Below are 18,195 nucleotides of genomic sequence, written 5' to 3' on the forward strand. Positions count from 1 at the left end.
GCGTTCAGGGTAACGGAGCAAGAAGGATTGTATAATGATCTACGTAACTTTGGGGCACCGGTACCTCATCGTCGTTCATTGACCATGGCTAGACGAAATGTGAGTGACTATGAAAAAGCAGTTAGCAGAATTAAGAAGGAGAACAACAGGATGTTGATGCGGAGATGTCGACATTTCATGCTTCAGCTAGCCACTGAAATGGCAGAAGCAAGCAACAGAGATTTGACAATGGTTGAGCGAAATAATGTCTTAAACAATGAAAAATATCTCTCTGACTACTACATGTCAGATGAGGAATAAGAAATCAAACACCGTTATCTTTCATATGTTCGTTACTGGAGTGTAAGACAATGTTGTTGTTGGTCTAACGTACGGATGTATTTCAAGTATTTTTGTTATGAACCTGAAGTTTATGAAATAGCTACATTTATAAGTACACATTTATGAGTTCATGACTTTCTTTATTGAATTGCAATTTGTTAATGAATGTTCTGGATTAATGAATGGATTAATGTATGTTCAATTATGTGAATACTTAAAACACATAAAATAGATCAGGCAACTCAGAGAAAAGGTTCCCTTAACTGGGGCTGCTGAAATAGAGATGAAATTACAACGAATTTCAATCTCCATCGGGAAAGAAGAAAGAGTCACCTTCCAATTCTTGAAAGTCCAGTAAAAATGATGACTCCGGTAATGAATGAGGGGCTGACAAAAAACTAAACTCGGTGAATCGAACTACCGCCTTCAACAACACATAAAACATAACAGGTAGGTCGGTGAATAGCTTCCCAAATGACAAGAACAATTCAAATAGTCATACTTTTCAATGAAATACAAATAGCGGGTTGTAAGCTTCATAAGCTTCATTTTTTCACACATTGAGTAGTCAAATCGTGGAGAGACTTGTCAGTATATGCAGATAGATTGTGAAGTCATGTGACCTGGTGCACAGTCTTTAGTTTTATTGATTTGTTTATTACAGTGACAACTCATCTCTTATTTACATATGTGGGATTCTCAACTCAGAAAGTCACATGGCAACAGTGAATTCACTGATTTACCTTACTGTCAGCATGCCTTTATTTTGTTTGTATATGCAGATGGATTGTGAAGTCATGTGACTTGGTGCAGAGGCTTTGGTTTTCTCGATTTTTTGCTCGATTTTTTTTATTACAGTGACAACTCATCTGTTATTGATATATGTGGGATTCTCAACTTAGAAAGTCACATGGCAACAGTGAATTCACTGATTTACCTTACAGTCAGCATGCCTTTATTTTGTCCTTATATGCAGATGGATTGTCAAGTCATGTGACTTGGTGCACATGCTTTGATTTTCTCGATTTTTTGCTCGATTTTTTGTATTACAATGACGACTCATCTGTTATTGATATATGTAGGATTCTCAACTCAGAAAGTCACATGGCAACAGTGAATTCACTGATTTACCTTACAAACAGCATGTCTTTATTTTGTCCTTATATGCAGATGGATGGTCAAGTCATGTGAATTGGTGCACAGGCTTTGGTTTTCTCGATTTTTTGCTCGATTTTTTTTTATTACAGTGACAACTCATCTGTTATTGATATATGTGGGATTCTCAACTTAGAAAGTCACATGGCAACAGTGAATTCACTGAATTACCTTACCGTCAGCATGCCCTTATTTTGTTCGTATATGCAGATGGATTGTGAAGTCATGTGACTTGGTGCACATGCTTTGGTTTTCTCCATTTTTTGCTCGACTTTTTTATTACAGTGACAACTCATCTCGTATTGATATATGTGGGATTCTCAATTCAGAAAGTCACATGGCAACAGTGAATCCACTGATTTACCTTACAGTCAGCATGTATTTACCTTACAGTCAGCATGCATATATGTGGGATTCTCATTTATCCGTTCATAATCAACTATATAAACGAGTAAAGGTGAAGACACAACCTTACAACTCATTTCGCCCTACGAAATTATCATTCATTTGTTTTAAAAAATTAGCATGGCTACATGGTTCATAGGAGGGAGTGGGAGTCGCAGAGGTGGTAGGAACTTGCAAAGGGGTGAAAGTTCACGACGAGGAGGGGGAAGGGGAAGTGGCGATGTTGAAGATGAAACACCATTTCCTTTCTTGGATGCCTCTTGTGCTTATCATGATAGGTTTGGGAAGCGACATTTTGTCATGCCCAAGTACTATCGAGATCCATGTGGTTTGGTGGAGGATCCATCAGAAAATCAAATAGGATATGGTTATGCAAAGGCTAGACTTCTTAAGTGGCCTGCACTATTTATAGAGCGAATGCAAAACAAAAGATTATGTCGGGAAAGACGACTGAAGGTGCCAAAAGCACGTTCTGTTGAGATCCAAAAGGAAGATCCTGATAATGTTGATCGACTATGTCAAACACTACAACGTGAGATTTCTCAAATGGGTCGTAGATTGGCCCGCAATATGCAGCTACTCATACTTAAGAAGGATGCCCAGAAGAACAAAACAGAACCAAATGTTGCGGCTATCAAGGCTATCATGGAGGATCCTGAACTTGTCTCTGACGCTGAGCTTTCGGATTGTTCAGACTCTGAGCCACCTGCCGATTTAAGCGCGAATTAGGTGTTAATGTTTACACTTCGGCAATATAACAACTTGCATTAATATGTAATGTCTGTGTTAGAGTAAGTATAACTGTTATGTTATGTTATGTTTATGTTTAAGTTTATGTTTATGTATTGTGTCTGTCAAATGTTACGGCTATTAATATGCAATATTAGGTCATGAATTAGGTGTTTGTCTATCTAACTGTTATGTTTATGTATTGTGTGTTCAGTTAAGAGTGTCCAGGATGTATGTAATGTGTGTTCAGTTCATGATGTCCATAATGTATTTTTGTGGGAGAATTATGTCTGTACTACCTATGTAACTGAAAACTATTACATTTGCAACTTCAGTTATGTTGTTTTCATGCCCGTATGAGTATTTTGTAAAGTACTGACTTCGTATATTATGTATTAAGTATTATTACAAAAATGTTGAGAAAATTTATTTTAGGAGCTCTCGCTGTGGCCTTTGTCTTCTTGGCCTACTCCGCGGTGGTCTTCGCGTCTCACCCTTCGTCGTTGCTCGTCGAGTTGCACAGTGTGTGGGTGTGCTTCGAACTGTAGAGCATGCATATCAAATTCTAACCCATAACAAAGACGATACAAAAAAATAAATTTTATAAATGAAAACGGGTACAAAACGGTTTTGCTAAACTGGTTTACTAAACTGATTTTCTGAATTACATTCTCACCTTCTAACCCAAAACAAAAGAATAAATATATATGTATGTTTAAATGAAAACGGCTTTCGTAAAGCCAAAATAATTTTCTAAATAACACTTTCCAACCCAAAACAATGACAAAAGAAAAAAAAAATTACATGAAAACGACTTTAGTAAAGCGAAAAAAAAAATTATTAATTACATTATCACCTTCTAACCCAAAACATACACAAAACAATAAGCAAAAAAAAAATTTACATGAAAACAACTTTAGTGAAGATGAAAAAAAATTTTGAATTACATTTTCTAAATCAAAACAAAGACAAAAGAAAAAATAAAAAATGTAACATGACAACGGCTTCAGTAAAGCCAAATAAATGAACATGATTGGCTTAATAATATCTACATGAATATGATTTTGTAATTATATATATGAAAAATAGTATGTAAAATTAATATATGAAAAGAGGTTTTTTTTCATATTATGTAAAATTTATGAATTACACATTCTAAATAAAAACAAAAACAAAAACAAAAGAAAAAAAAAAACATATTTTAACATGATAATGTCTTTAGTAAAGCCAAGTACTAATATATACAGTGTAAATATATTTTTTAAAATATGTTTTATGTTTTTTTCTTTTGTTTTATCTTGAAAATAGCGTTTTATTCCAACAAAGTTTATGTTAAAAACGCTGGGCAAAAAAAAAAAATTCTGTTAAAATCGCTATTTGTAATAGCGTTTATTCATGTTAAAATCGCTATTCGTAATAGCGTTTTCTGGGAAAAATGGATTTGGGTTAAAAGCGCTGTTCTTAACAGCGTTTTCCTTGGGAAAAAAATTAACCCTAGAAGCGCTATTTGTAACAGCGACTTCTTAATCAAAGTCGCTATTTGTAATAACGATTTTCCTGTTCATCTACTTTTGCGCTCCTAACAGTAAAAGCGCGAATAGTAATGGCGCTTTAGCTTAGTTTTGGAATTCCGTCAGAAGTCGGCCTAGTTTTGGAAATATAATGTAAAAAAGGCTTATATTGGGAAAAGCCTCCCACAACCCCCTTACTGATCTATACCATTCATGATGTGTGGGGTCCACTCATGTATATGTGGGGTCCACATCATGAATGGTGTGGATCACAAAGGGGGTTGTGGGGGGTACTCCACAAAGGAGGTCCCTATCATTGCTGTTTTAAAAAGGGTTTGAATTGAATGATGTGACATATAATATTAAAAAATAAATATTTTAAAAAGTATTTTGAAAAGTGGATGCGAAATTAATTTTCTAAAGTTATAACCAAACAATACACTCAAATTACACGGCAGAATTAAATTTCAACAAAGCCTTAAGCTCCGTTTGGTGAGACTTTCTAATTAAAATTTGAGAATATGAGTTGTATTTTGAGTTTGTGTGTTTTGAAATTATAATTTGAGTGTAGAAAATTTATTTGGTTATGATTTTTGAATAGAGTGTTAAAATGAGTGTGAAATTGAGTTTTGAAAGTTTGATTTGACATGACATGTGAAGTAAGAAAATTTGTTTAGTTATGAGTTTTGAAAAGAGTTTTCAAAACTTAATTCAAATTGTTATAACTCATAACAAAACACACTACTTTCACACTATCAAAAATTCCGATCAACACTCATAACCAAACTCTTTTTAAAATTCAATTAAAAAAATTTATTATTAACAAAAAATAACATTAATCAATTTTTTTAATTGAAAATACTACAAAAAATTTAAATCATAAATATTTAAATAATTTAAATAATCTAAAATATTTAATACGTAAAAAATTAAAATAAATATTCAAAAAATTTAAATCATAAATATTTAAATAATTTAAATAATCTAAAAAATTTAATAAGTAAAAAATTAAAATAAATATTCAAAAAATTTAAATCGCAAAAATTTAAATAATTTAAATATTCAAAAAATTTAAATAATTTAAAATTTTAATATTTTAAATTTAAAAACAACTCTACACTCAAATCGTAACCAAATACATAAAACAAAACTCAATTAAGAAATTATTTTTAAAACTCATAACCAAACACATAACTCGAAATTCTATACTACTTTCACAACTCTACACTCAAATTGTAACTAAATATATAATAAAAAAATTAAAATATTTAAAAATATTTTTATAAAATAGAGTTTGAATTTATTTTTATAAAATATTTTAAAATTTAAAAAATTTAAATTGTAATATTTAAAAATTAAAATATTTTAAAATATTCTAAAAAATTAAAAAAATCGTAACATATTTAAATATTTAAAATCTTAACAAAATTAAAATTGTGAAACCCCGTATTTTTATATAATAAAAATAATATATATTTTTAATTTTCTTAAATAATTATTCACAATATTTTGAATTTAATAGTCTGTATATTTTTATACTAAACATTTATTCAAAATAAAATAAAATAAAATATTTTTTTTGACCTTATATTATTACTCAATATTAATTTCTGAATCTTTTGATATTTTTATTATTTTTTTTCTCTATATTTTTTTGTAATCAAATTATACTGGAACGTAATATTTTCTGTACAAAAATCCAATCAAAAACCATGGGTTGGCTCCCCATGTTTTCGTGCTATCATTCTCTATAACAAAAGAAAACGTGGTGGACATGCTATTCCATACTACCAGGTGTTCAATTTCTCATTTTTTTTTATTTCTTTTCATCTTACTCATTTTGCCCATAAATTGAGCCCAAGTCTTCCTCACCTCTCTTCACTTCCAGTTTCATCTCTCTCGGTTCCCTCTCCCTCCACCTTTCATTCTCAAAACTCTCTTTCTCCTTCTTTATCTATGTTTTTCCTCCTCCCCCGACCTCCATAGCCATGGCCTCAACCCATACTATCATCATCCGAAACACCAACCCGCGAACTTCACCACCATTGGCCCACCGTCGGACCACCACCACCACCATCACCTATTTCCATTATCATCTAGAACCACCATTCACAAAGTGTTGTAGGTGAAGAAAGAGAAGAAGAAGGAAGATGGAGGAGAAAGAAACAAAGTTAGAGAAGTTTACTTTGAATTTCAAAAGTTGGTTTTCGGCTTACTTTCGGCATGCCAAAACCATCCATTCCAGAAAGAATTGAGAAAAATAGGTCATGTAAGATGAAGTATGGAGTAAGTTGAAGAGATTGGCGAAAGAATGAAGTAAAACTGTTAAGAATTAAGAAAGTTATGGAGTCCGAAAGATGGTTCGAAGAAATGTCCGAGATGGTAGGAAGAAAATCTAATTTTTTCGTCAAATTTTAGAGATCCGACGGCATGCAAAAAGAGATGGAACAAGACGTGTGAGTAGTGAACCAAAAACTAGGCCGTGAGGTGAATCTAATGACAGAAAAATAAGATAAAACGGAGTTACGATGAAGAAGATACAAGTATTTGAACTGGGGACATTGAAACTAAATTTCTGGGTCTCTCTGTTGGTGCGTGCTACTGCTGTTGGAGAAGATGAACTAAATTTTATCCAGTGTTTCTCGGCTCATGGTGCTACGGTGCATCCTAGCACATTTAGGTTAATCGAGTGGTCCTATGACTTTGGGGATGACCACCCTTAGGTTTTTCGACGTGTAGAATCCATTTTTGGGGTTAGATCTTGCAAATTCTAAGTTTAAGATAATGATCAACAACTAAAAGTTCTAAGAGAATCCAATGGAAGATCAACGGTGAGATCGCGTCCGATTAATGTGAAATTTCAGCAAGACGATCATGGAGCCAGGACGGTCATATCTTACGATCAGAATCATAAATCAAATTTGGACGATAAACCGTTAGCAACCTAACATTGTAAGAAAACTCTCATAACCGTCTCATTCTTTTTAATTGTTAAATTTTTAGATTTGTGTTCATATGTTAACATAGCTAAAACTTTAGATAAAATTTTGTTTATAGTTGTATGCAAATTTGTGATTGGTATGTTAAATATTTGAAGGTCATTTTTTTATTAGTAGCCTTAAAATCATGATATAATCTTGGATTTAGACTTGCATGTGCAGTTTGTGCCATTAAATAGATGATTAAAGATTTTATTTGGTTTGATTATATAACTCTTCAATCTGCCAGAAACTTGTACGAATTTTTAGACAATTTTATGCTCAAAATTTTGAAATGATTTCTTCTACAAAGTTGTTGAGAATGATGTCTAGTTCATCCAGGAATTTTCTTAACAATTATTGAGCTTGGTACGAATTTATACAAATTTATAATTAAATCTGCTACTGTAAGACAGATTTTAGTATATGTTTAAAAGCTTATTAAAAATTCTATATTAAGCCAAATCTGGTAATTTCTACTAAAATATGAAATTTGAGAAGTCTAATTTCATACTAAATTTTTAGATTATGGATCTGATTTATAAATTTAAGTATGAAATTAATTTAAGAAAATGTGATAAATCTGTGTCATAAAATTTTTGAGAATTTTACAGAATTATTTATAACTTATTTTTGGGAATTTATTTCTGAAAAATGACCCAAACATATTTATTGAATATTCTGTACATTTTCACGAATTTTAGAACTGTATAAATAATTTATTTATAATTTTTATTACCTAAGGTATAACCTGAAAATTTCTAGACAGGTTTAAGATCATGACTTCAATTATTTATTCGGATAAAAATCAGTTATTGTGTTGGTCCAATTCATCAAATATAGTAAATTAGTAATCCATGTATGGGTGTATTGTGGTTTATTTAATATTGTGGTAGTCTAATCTTGTAAATTAAAGATCCATGCACGTGTGTGACTTTGGTTTATTTTCTCTGTATCTAAATTATTATTTCATACCATGGTTTAAATAAATTGTTTATTTAAATGCTGTACATTTAGTTATTATTGTGTGACATGTGTAATATTTTATGTTGGGAATTTTAATGAGTTGATATAACATCAATTGTGATTAAAATTTAGAATTATTTGTGAGTAATATCAAAATTAACTGAAATGATTAACGGCATATACAAAGTTAACAATTGACGGTTAATACCAGTTGTTCAGAGTGAGTCTTGGTTTTAAAGAGTGTACGAAATTAAGGGATTGATGGTTAATACCGGTTGTTTAGGGTGAGCCTTGGTTTTGAGAATTCTCACGTAAATTGTGTTGCGAAACTCTAAGATGGCACGGGACTTATTTGAACCCTTTTCAGTATTTGGTTTTGGAATAAGGGTGGATGTGCCGGTGGCACACAGGGAGGTTACGTACCCCTGGCAGACCGTTTCCTTGGGGCAGACCACGGATGCTACTACTTGGGTATATAACTCCGGACGTGGGCATCCCTGGTAGTTACGGTTGGTAACACTAAAATATTTGACCAAGGGAGGGTTTCAAATTAACCGTTGCCATGCTTAGTGGTTGGTAAGTTAAATCTCTTTGGTGAGATTTCGAGTGTCACCTAATTTATTAAAATTATTTAAATTATTTTAATGGTTGTAATTTATGCTTACAATTGTATTATTATCTCATGTTTATAATCTCATTATTTTTCTCTTAAAAAGAATGGTAGGTTGGTTATATTTTCTTACCGTGTTGCAAAACTCATGGCATATATTTTTGTTGCCCTGGCGTTTTATGCCAGGTCTTGGCGAGAAAATAATTGAAGCTGAAATGGAGTCGATGCTAACGTAGAGCCTTGGCTGACCTGAAACCCCAAGTAGAGCCGAATAAATTATATTATTTTATATAATAGTTATTAAGGACTTTATAATTTCATTTGATGTTATATTTGGATAATTTTAAGTTTTTATCTATTGGTATTTGGACATTTGGTTATGTACGAAAGTTGAATTACCTTATTAAGATGTCAACTTTTTGGTTTATTAAGTCATTTTGTTTATATAATTTCCCTTGAGATTTTAAAAAATTTGGGGCGTCACAAAAATATTTTAAAAATATTTAAATATTTAAAATATTAAAAAATTAAAATATTGATTTGAATTGAGTTTTAAAAAGAATTTTGAGTTATGTGTTTGGTTATGAATTTTAAAAAGTAATAATTATATTTTGAATTAAATTTTAAGAATTGAGTGTAAAATTATGATTTGAAAACTCAAAACAAACACTATACTTAAATTAATAGGTAAAATTATAATTTAAAAGATTTCCTAAACGGAACCTTAATTTTCTATCTCATACGAAGGCAAGAAAATGACGACCTGAGAAAGTTTCAAAAGAGAAAAAAGTGATAGAATTTGGTGGTGGTGGCCTCTGAGCTGTGATTTAGCTGTCTCTCTCTCTCCTCTCTTTCTCACTCACACGCTCCCCCAAAATCCCTAGAAAAATCCCTCCTCATTTTCTCTCTCCCCAAACACCCAACCCAAATTTCATTTTCTCTCTCCTCAGATCTCCAAACATTTTTTCTAAAATGGCTCCTCAAAGTATACAAAAAAATTACTTTTTTTTATCTATTTAGTTTAGTTAGTGTACATTCTAATTATATTTTTTATTTTAGTTAATCAATCAAACTAATTTAACTAATTTTTTTAAAAAAATTATTATAAACATTAATTTTGAAAAAAAAAACTATTATAAGAGAAAAATAGAATCATTTTCTATCAATTCCAAAGAGTAATTTTAAAATAATAGGAATCAAATCGTATTTTAAATAAATTTTAAGTAATGTATTTGTGATTTTCTCTAATTTTTATCTTTTATTTTTAATATATATATAAAAACTTTTTAATCACTTTTATTTATTTATTTATGGTGTGTATTTGATTGAGAAATGGGTCCTCAAATTGTATTGGGGGTCATTGCTTGACACACACACACACCTCACTCAGAGTCATGGCAGCAGCGACCTTTACTGGCTCCTCGAAGACCCTTTCCTCTTCACAAATTCAATGAGATTGGTATTGTTTCTCACCCAATTCAACGAACCCATTCCTCAAAAACCATCATTTACAGTATATTCAAGAACAACAAAGCCATGGCTGCTTCTCTTTTGGGTGCTGCTGGGTTTGCCCTCACCCTAGTAGTGGAACCCGGCTCTGCTGCCGAGCTTCCATTGATGATGGGTTCTTCTTCTTTGCCGCTTTATGAACCCCCAAATGCCCTCTCTTTGCCCACCTGGGCCATCCACGTCTCCAGCGTCGTTGAATGGTCACAACTCTCTCTCTCTCTCTCTCTCTCACTCACTATCGAATTTTTTTAAATGATTTTTAAATTCTGCACTTGGAAAGGGTTATGGCAATGGCGTTAGTATGGTAATATGGGGAGAAATCGGGGTATGAATCATGGAAGGGGCAAGAGGTGGGTTGAGAGAGATCGTTGATGGGGAAGAATGGGAAAGGGAGAAAGAGAGAGAAAGAGAAAGGGAAAGAGAGTCACCTGGCGGGAACACACTTTGCCTAGCAATGGAGGCTGGCTACATGTGGAGAGCCAAAACGAAAAGGGGCAAAATGCCTCACCATTTGGAGTCCTAGAAATGCAGCTTCAATATGTAAAATCCCTAATTCTCTCCATTTACCTCATGCGTTTGGAGATGCTCTAAGGAAGTCCAACGAAAACCTCTCCCTCTAAAACTCATTCTCTCTCCCTCTCTCCTCTAAGGAAGTCCAATGAAAACCCTAAATGTAATATTAGGTTACGAGATCTTGTTTCAAATTTTTTGATTTTCTTTTATTTGTGTTTACCAAATTAATAGATCTATGCTGAAGGAAAGTGATAAATTTGTTTCAATTTTTTATTTCTTTTTTTGTTCTTATTTACCAAATTGGTATATCTAATATTCTTAGTTGCATTTGAGTGAGGTCCAACCCGATACTCGAACATATATCGACTGTGAAACCGAATAGCATAAGCAGACGGTTTCAAAAGGGGTTTGTGTCGAATCAGGTTGACGTTTTCTCCATCCGAATGTTGGCAGCCAGTTGACGGTTCAGGGGTAAACCCGAACTGACCCAACCGAACCATGTGCTGAATGTTCTGGGTTACTTAGCTGTACTTCCTTAGAGCTGTTGTGTGAATGACAAAAAAGTTTTCACATGGTTGCTCATCGTTGTACTTGAAAGGTTCTAATTTCTTGATCATGCACTTTTTGAAATTAGTTTACAGATGCCAATACTTGAAAACAAACTATTCATTGGGAGCTTGAAGTGCATTTTGTGATAATATGTTTTCCTTAATATTGCTAGATCATCCGGAAGTCGCAATGTACAAGAACCGTTTGTAAGAGTACACTCAGAAATCATCCATTCCACTCCCAGTTTAAGAAACAATTAATGAAGGAGGAGTTCCACATGAGCCAAGGTTTAGGTCCACTGTCCGGGTGGATGGAGCATCATATACATCTCATGATATATTTTCACAACGAAAGGCCGCAAAGCAAGATGTTGCTAGGGTGGCATTGGATGGTATAACACAAAAGATACTTATTAGTGAGGTTTGTGGCATGCATGATTTTAATTTTCAACTTATTAAATTAGGTTTTATTTTAATATTATTGCTTAGTGAAAGGGAGTGTTGTGCTACACAATGATTCATTCTCATTTCAACTCACTAGTTCAAGTTTTGCCTTGTTATTTTAAAAGGATTAATTGACATGGTAGCTTGAGGCTTTCATATGTTCTTTTTTATGATTTTTACTTTTAAGTTCTTGCCACTCAAATTTTGACCTTTGGCCGAGTTTTGATTTAGTTTTAGTTATTACCTAATCAGAATTTTTTTATTACATTTCTTCTCTATCCCACTGGAACAAGGTCTCAAAAGAATTATGAATTATGAAATCTAGGTTCTGGTTGGATAATATAGGCATCGCTGGAAGAAAATAAGAGGTCCTAGCACCCTAGGTTAATTTATGGGACCTAGTATGTCTATTTATTATTGGTTTATTCATGTGTCATCGTCTTTGATAGTCTCATTATTGGGACTTTATAATTTATCTTGTTTTGATTGTTCTTTTTACATCTGATAATCCGATGATAAATGGCTGAATCACTTTCTACATGCATATCCTCAAGTTCTAGGTTCAACTACTTGTAGGCAGAACGTAGCCTTTTCGAGTGGTCTGGTTTCTTTCTCCAGCCTTTTCTTGTTTGACTTGCGATCAAAATATATTTCATTATGGACCCTGTAGAACCAAGTTATTGTTCAATTAAATTGTTTAGCCCCTATGTCTTTGTTCGTTGTAAGGCAAAGCTGCATGATCCTGGATGAGTGTGATTAAAATTCTTACAAGTTTGACCAAATTTGATGTAGAGCAGCATTTATGGGCTATTGCTATTGATTTTTGTGGCTGAATGGTTAGTAAATACATGTGTTCTAAGGGCTGCAGCACGATATTAAAGTGGCGAGGGTTTGGGAGCAATTAAACAAGAAATAATGAAAGCGCAAGGGCTGTTCTGGGTGAGATAAACAGTACCCTGAATGTATCAATCTAAGGAATATGTTCTTGCTTTACAGATTGGACACTGCCTTACAAGGTGTTAGCCTTGAAATGTGGAGTGAGTTCACTCTTACTTCCGCGTGCTTTGAGATAAAAGTTTTGTCTACTGTAAAAAGTCGCATAATTTACTCACCTTCCCTATCCAATTGTGTAGTTTCTCTATTCACTTTTTATTCATCAAAAAAGTAGTTTCTTTATTCACCAAGTGGCATGGGACTTGGAGGGACATACCTATGTGCCCATTTTTTTGTTATGTTGCTGCCAATATTGTCTTGAGAACATTATTACTTATTCAAAAAAAAAAAAAAAAAAAAAAAGTCTTACCAAGTTTCCTACTAGTAAGATAGAATATTTGTAAATGTTGAGATAAGTAGCTGATTGTAGTCTCTTAGAATTTTGTTGCTTAATTCTGATGTTTACAATTATAGCTAGCTCCTGTTTGGTTCTATGATTGTAACAAAACTTCAAATATGATCTGTATTGCTTCTTTATTTGAATTTGTAATATTTTTTACCTGTAATAGCTCAAGGAATGAATGGAACTTGAGATGTGTAATTTATAATGTATTGATTGCTGCTAGAGGAAGACTTGGCGCTATATTTTTCAGGGGAATCAATCAGATATTTTTCACTGACTGGGGCTATATTTTTCATTTTTATGGCGTTCAAGTTTCTTCTTCTTTCTTTCTTCTTTTTTAGCCACTATTTGAATCATTTTCCTCCTTTTTTTTTTTCTCCTTCTCTTGTCATTTATCCAGGAAACAGTCTTTTGCAAGTCTATCCTCCATGAATTTCCAGTCTTTTGCAAGTCTATCCTCTCTGAATATGCAGTCAAGATGCATCTGGAGAAACCCACTTACAACACAACTCGGTCAGTGGGGTTGCTTCCACTTCGTGTATCTGCTTTGGTATTCAATAGTGTTACTTACACTGGCGAGGCAGGCAAAAACAAGGAGGCTGAACAGTTGGCAGCACGGAAAGTTATCCTGTCAATTTTGGGTATTATCCCTTCTGCCCTTACATACAAAATCATTGCTCAGAATACATAGATATATGGATTGTCTATCTGTGAGCTTATCTTTCTCTTTGTATATGTATATTTTAGTACAGTATTGTGCATACTTCTGTTTACATATTAGCTTTATATATCAGTTATTTGTTTATTTGTGTTTTGGTTCACCTAATTGATTAACTTACATAGAATCCTGATGTAGAATGGGTAAGGACAGCAGTGACAGTGTGCTTTTGGGGCTGATTTTAATTGGTTTTTATGGCTGAAATTTGCAATAAGAACATAGGGGTTTAAAGGGTTTAGGGTAATAAAGGGGTAAGAGTTTGATTATGAAAAGATAAGATTATGGCACTATTTTGGAGGGTTGTGAAAGTATTTGGACTTTTGAAGTAACAAAGAAAGAAAGAAAAAAAGAAGATATTTTAAGAATCACTTCTAAAAATCTTAGGCATCACACCTAGGTGGTAGGGTTGCATTATATAAACCCAAAAGAGATTTCAAAACTCAGAAAATTTTAGAAAATATTAACTCTATTAAATTATAAGTATTACATGGCTTTATATAGAGTTAGGAGGAGACTTTCTAAATCAACTAGAATTAAAAAAAGGAAATTAGTAAAATATTTTGACTTTCAAAGTCAATTTACGACCAAATAAGAAATATAAATAAAAATCAATTATAACTTGACTCACAATGTTAGGGATGTAAGAAAAATCGAAAAAAATCGATTGAACTGGACTAAATCGGTTATATTTGGTCTGTTTTTTAATAAGAATTGGTCTGTGTGGTTTTTAAGGAGTACAAATATTTCTTAGTAAGTTTTGAACAAATATATAATTTCAAACTATGAGTGTTGCATTTAAAAAAAAGTACACTAATGAGTTTTTTTAGTGTTTTTGTGTGTTACATTGGAGTATGTAACATTGGAGTGTTACGTTTGAGAAAAGTACACAAATGATTTTTTTAGTGTGTTGCATTGAAGTATTACGTTATTAGAGTGTTACATTAGAGTTTAGGTTTTTGTTCGTAATGTGTGATTTGTTCTAGAATGAGAAAAAATCCAAAACTTTTATAGTGCAAATTGCCCAAATGTGTAATTTTATATTTTGAGAAAATTACTTTTATCTCTAAAAAATTAAACCCAAACATGTAAGTGATTATTTTTTTATGTAATTTTCACTTTAAGAGGATCTTTGGGTTTATAAGAAAAATGGGATGACTAAATCGTTCATAATATCATATTTTGAGATTTATTGATATTTCACCCTTACATCAATGAAGAGTATTTTTTTAAAAAATATTTTTTACTAAAAAAGCCAAAATATATATATATATTTTTTAAAATATAACTGTAGTTACATCAATGATTCTCTCTCTCTCTATATATATATATTATATGTATAGTTATATACACATTATTCAACAAAGCGACAACTTAAATGTGCCACAATGCCATCTTAATATTTCTGTGGTAAGGAAGCCTTTGAAGATGTCAAAATAGTGCAATAACTCTTGCACAATGTTTCCTGAGAAATTTCTTGAGGAAAAAAGGAACATGGTTTAATTCTAAGAGAAGTGAATATTAATTCCCTCAACAGTGCCTCGATTTGGGGGGGGGGGGGGGGGGGGGGGTTGTATGGGCATGTGTTACTCTTTTTATGTTTGTGAGTGGATACATGGAAATTTGTAACTTCTGCATAGACACTTGACTGGTCTACTTGCTTCTTCTTTTTTTCTTCCCCCCCCCCCCCCCCCCCCCCCCCCTCTCATTGAATGGACTACATACATGATACATTTATTGGTATTTGTTTATATTTGTTTATTTTCTTTTCTCCCTTTTGGGTGAGAAGGGTGTGCATAACTAAACTGAAATTTTTAGGGCAAGACTGGATTGTATATCACTTCCCTGGAGATAGGCCAACATAATCTCTTTTCATATAAGTCGATATAGTCCAAGTTGAGTGATTGACTTGCTGACACTATTGTGCAGATACTTCGGACTCAAGAACTGTCATCACTGGGATCATCAAGTCTAAAGTGAAGGTTAATGAAGGAGACTCCACCCAGAGTGGCATTAATCCTGTGGCAGAGAGCACTACAGGAACTATTGTTTTTGTGTCTCCAGCTCAAGCCCTCGAACAACCCCTGAATGTTGGTTCAAGTTCTACCAAAAAACGACGTAAGAAGGCTAGAAAGAAATCTCGGGACGATGCTCAGTGAGTAATGTTTTTTATTGATCAAAACATTTTTTTTTTTACCAAGGTCATTATTTCGGTTTATGATCCTCTGGTACGATGTTCCAACTTATATTTGTGCTTTTGAGTTTCATTGTCATGTTGAGCGACTTCTATGACCCCTGCTGCATCTTCTGTGCTCATTTTGCATTTGCATATAGTTTCACAATTGTAGCATTTGGTATGATGGAAAATGTTTTCCATTACGGAAAACAAGTTTATTTGGACGGAAAACTGTTTTTCATTTTTGAAAGATGGAAAACGTTTTCTGGACTAAAGACTTACCACTGTCACCACACCATTACAAACACTATTCTACACCATACCACCCCACCCCTACACCACCTCTGCCACTGCCACACCTCCACCACTACCTCTGCAAATACAAAATGAGCACAGAAGATGCAGCAGGGGTCACAGAAGTCGCTAAACATGACAATGGAACTCAAAATCACAAATATAAGTTGGAACATCATACCAGAGGATCATAAACCGAAATAATGACCTTGGTAAAAAAAAATGTTTTGATCAATAAAAGACATTACTCACTGAGCATCGTCCTGAGATTTCTTTTTAGCCTTCTTACGTCGTTTTTTGGTAGAACTTGAACCAACATCCAGGGATCTCCACCACCACTAGTACATTAGTTTTGAGGACGCAACCAAACATAAAAAAATATTTTCAGTTGAAACAAATGGAGCAATAGTTTTTGCACTACCGTATGTGATTTCTTAGTTATTTCTGGTTTCTTCTTAAAAAACTTCATGAAGATTATTCTTTTATCTTGCTTAATTAAGTTTCATTCATTCTGATTATGCAGGTTGCCAGTTGCTGTGGTGGCTTAAAGTCAAATTCCTTCTTGTTCAGTGAGTAGCTCAAATGTCTGTATTTTTTTGTTTGGCAAAACGAAACAACCTCATATTTGTTTTTGGATGTCCAACGCTCTCATAACAAAATGATCTTTTAATCCGACAACATTCTCAATATCGCATTGTTGACTCTCCTGATTGAGTTTCCCCTAGTTTTCTACACACCACTAAAACATATGAATGTATAACATATATTCTCTTTTTCCTGGGTGCTTCTTGTAGCGTTTTTGATCTGGTCGAATTAATCGAAACTCTTTCTGAAAAATTTGCAGGTTTCAAGTTGCTGTGCAATGTTGCTTTGAATGAAGACCATCCCTTGTCTTAAGTGTACTGTTTCTTGTTTTTTTTTTGAACCGTACTTTTTCTTGTTGGATGTTGAATTTTTTTCCAGTAATATATCAGATATTTGAGACAAATCTTACATTATCGATTAATGTGTTGTTGGTCATCTGTTGTAGTTTAAGGCCGTGTTTGTCGGGATTGGATTTTTTTTGGGAGGGGAAATGCAAATCCCTGGATTGTCCCTGGACTAATATATAGTTCCACCTTTAGTGTTTGGAAATACAAATCACTGGTCTAAATTAATGCTTGAACTACGGGACACCGTAGGATTGGATTAGAATCATTTGATAATATAACAAAATTCTACAAAACTCCCCCCAAATTCACCATATTCATGCAATTCTAATGTTAATTTTTAGAACTGGATTGATAGCCTATGACAACCCCGGGATAGCATCGTCTAGAGTGTATTGATTGTCACTATGTGTATATATATGTATGTAATCAGTCAGAGATTAATTGTATTTATCATTACATGTATGTAATTGGCTGGAGGTTAATTGATTGCATTGTTGTTGTGTGTATATATATATATATATATGTATGAATAATATTAAAGATCATGAAAAAAATATTATAAAATGTATCATGAAAAAAAATTATGAAATGTATTATGAAATTTTTTCCTTTTGATTAATGTGTAGTGTTTTATTGTATGTGTAATCCAAATGTGGAGAATTTTTCATGATCATACATACATATTTTTATGACTTTGAAGGAGAGGAATGGAGGTAGAGAGAGTGGTTGGCAGCGAAGGTGAATGAGAGAGATTGAAAGGAAAAAGAGAGAAATGACTAATATGATACTAATATGATCAATACGATATAACATTCACCCCATATCGGTTATTCTAAGCGTTTTTTTTTTTTTTTTTGGTAATCCCATCTTGAAGTTTATTGTGAATGTGCAATAATAGCAAATAAAATTCACATACACTATAAAATATTTTGAGAGAGAGGTGTGCAAAATGAGACGAAATTGTTTTGTTGCTTACTTTATAGGATATAGTTTTGCCTATTGAATTAATCCACACACAATTTAATACACTTTTCAGATGATTATAAATAGAAT

At 32.8% G+C, this 18,195-nt stretch overlaps 1 protein-coding gene and 1 long non-coding RNA gene across 7 annotated transcripts; both read left to right on the plus strand.

Moving 5' to 3' along the window:
* Window positions 1–6,033: 6,033 nt before the first annotated feature.
* Window positions 6,034–9,076, plus strand: LOC145792298 (uncharacterized). The gene is made up of 2 exons (XR_014331688.1): window positions 6,034–7,073; window positions 8,862–9,076. It is a non-coding gene; the product is annotated as an uncharacterized LOC145792298 (long non-coding RNA).
* Window positions 9,077–9,946: 870 nt separating this feature from the next.
* LOC114301328 (double-stranded RNA-binding protein 4) lies at window positions 9,947–17,230 on the plus strand. Of its 6 annotated transcripts, XM_082873985.1 has the most exons (6): window positions 9,947–10,384; window positions 11,419–11,666; window positions 13,426–13,666; window positions 15,670–15,895; window positions 16,734–16,779; window positions 17,055–17,230. In XM_082873985.1, the coding sequence occupies exons 3-5, from the start codon at window positions 13,504–13,506 to the stop codon at window positions 16,756–16,758; spliced, it is 414 nt and encodes a 137-aa protein (XP_082730111.1). In that variant the 5' UTR covers window positions 9,947–10,384; window positions 11,419–11,666; window positions 13,426–13,503; the 3' UTR covers window positions 16,759–16,779; window positions 17,055–17,230. The 6 variants fall into 6 exon arrangements, 4 of the variants coding, with proteins under 4 accessions (XP_082730111.1, XP_082730110.1, XP_082730109.1 ...); XM_082873984.1 differs by lacking the exons at window positions 9,947–10,384; window positions 11,419–11,666 and adding an exon at window positions 11,750–12,726; XM_082873983.1 differs by lacking the exons at window positions 9,947–10,384; window positions 11,419–11,666 and adding an exon at window positions 11,750–12,628 and having other exon boundaries at window positions 16,734–16,794.
* Window positions 17,231–18,195: the final 965 nt, after the last annotated feature.

Source organism: Camellia sinensis, chromosome 6, assembly GCF_055761805.1.
Source record: "Camellia sinensis isolate YWXY chromosome 6, ASM5576180v1, whole genome shotgun sequence".
In the NCBI taxonomy this organism is placed as follows: Eukaryota; Viridiplantae; Streptophyta; class Magnoliopsida; order Ericales; family Theaceae; genus Camellia; species Camellia sinensis.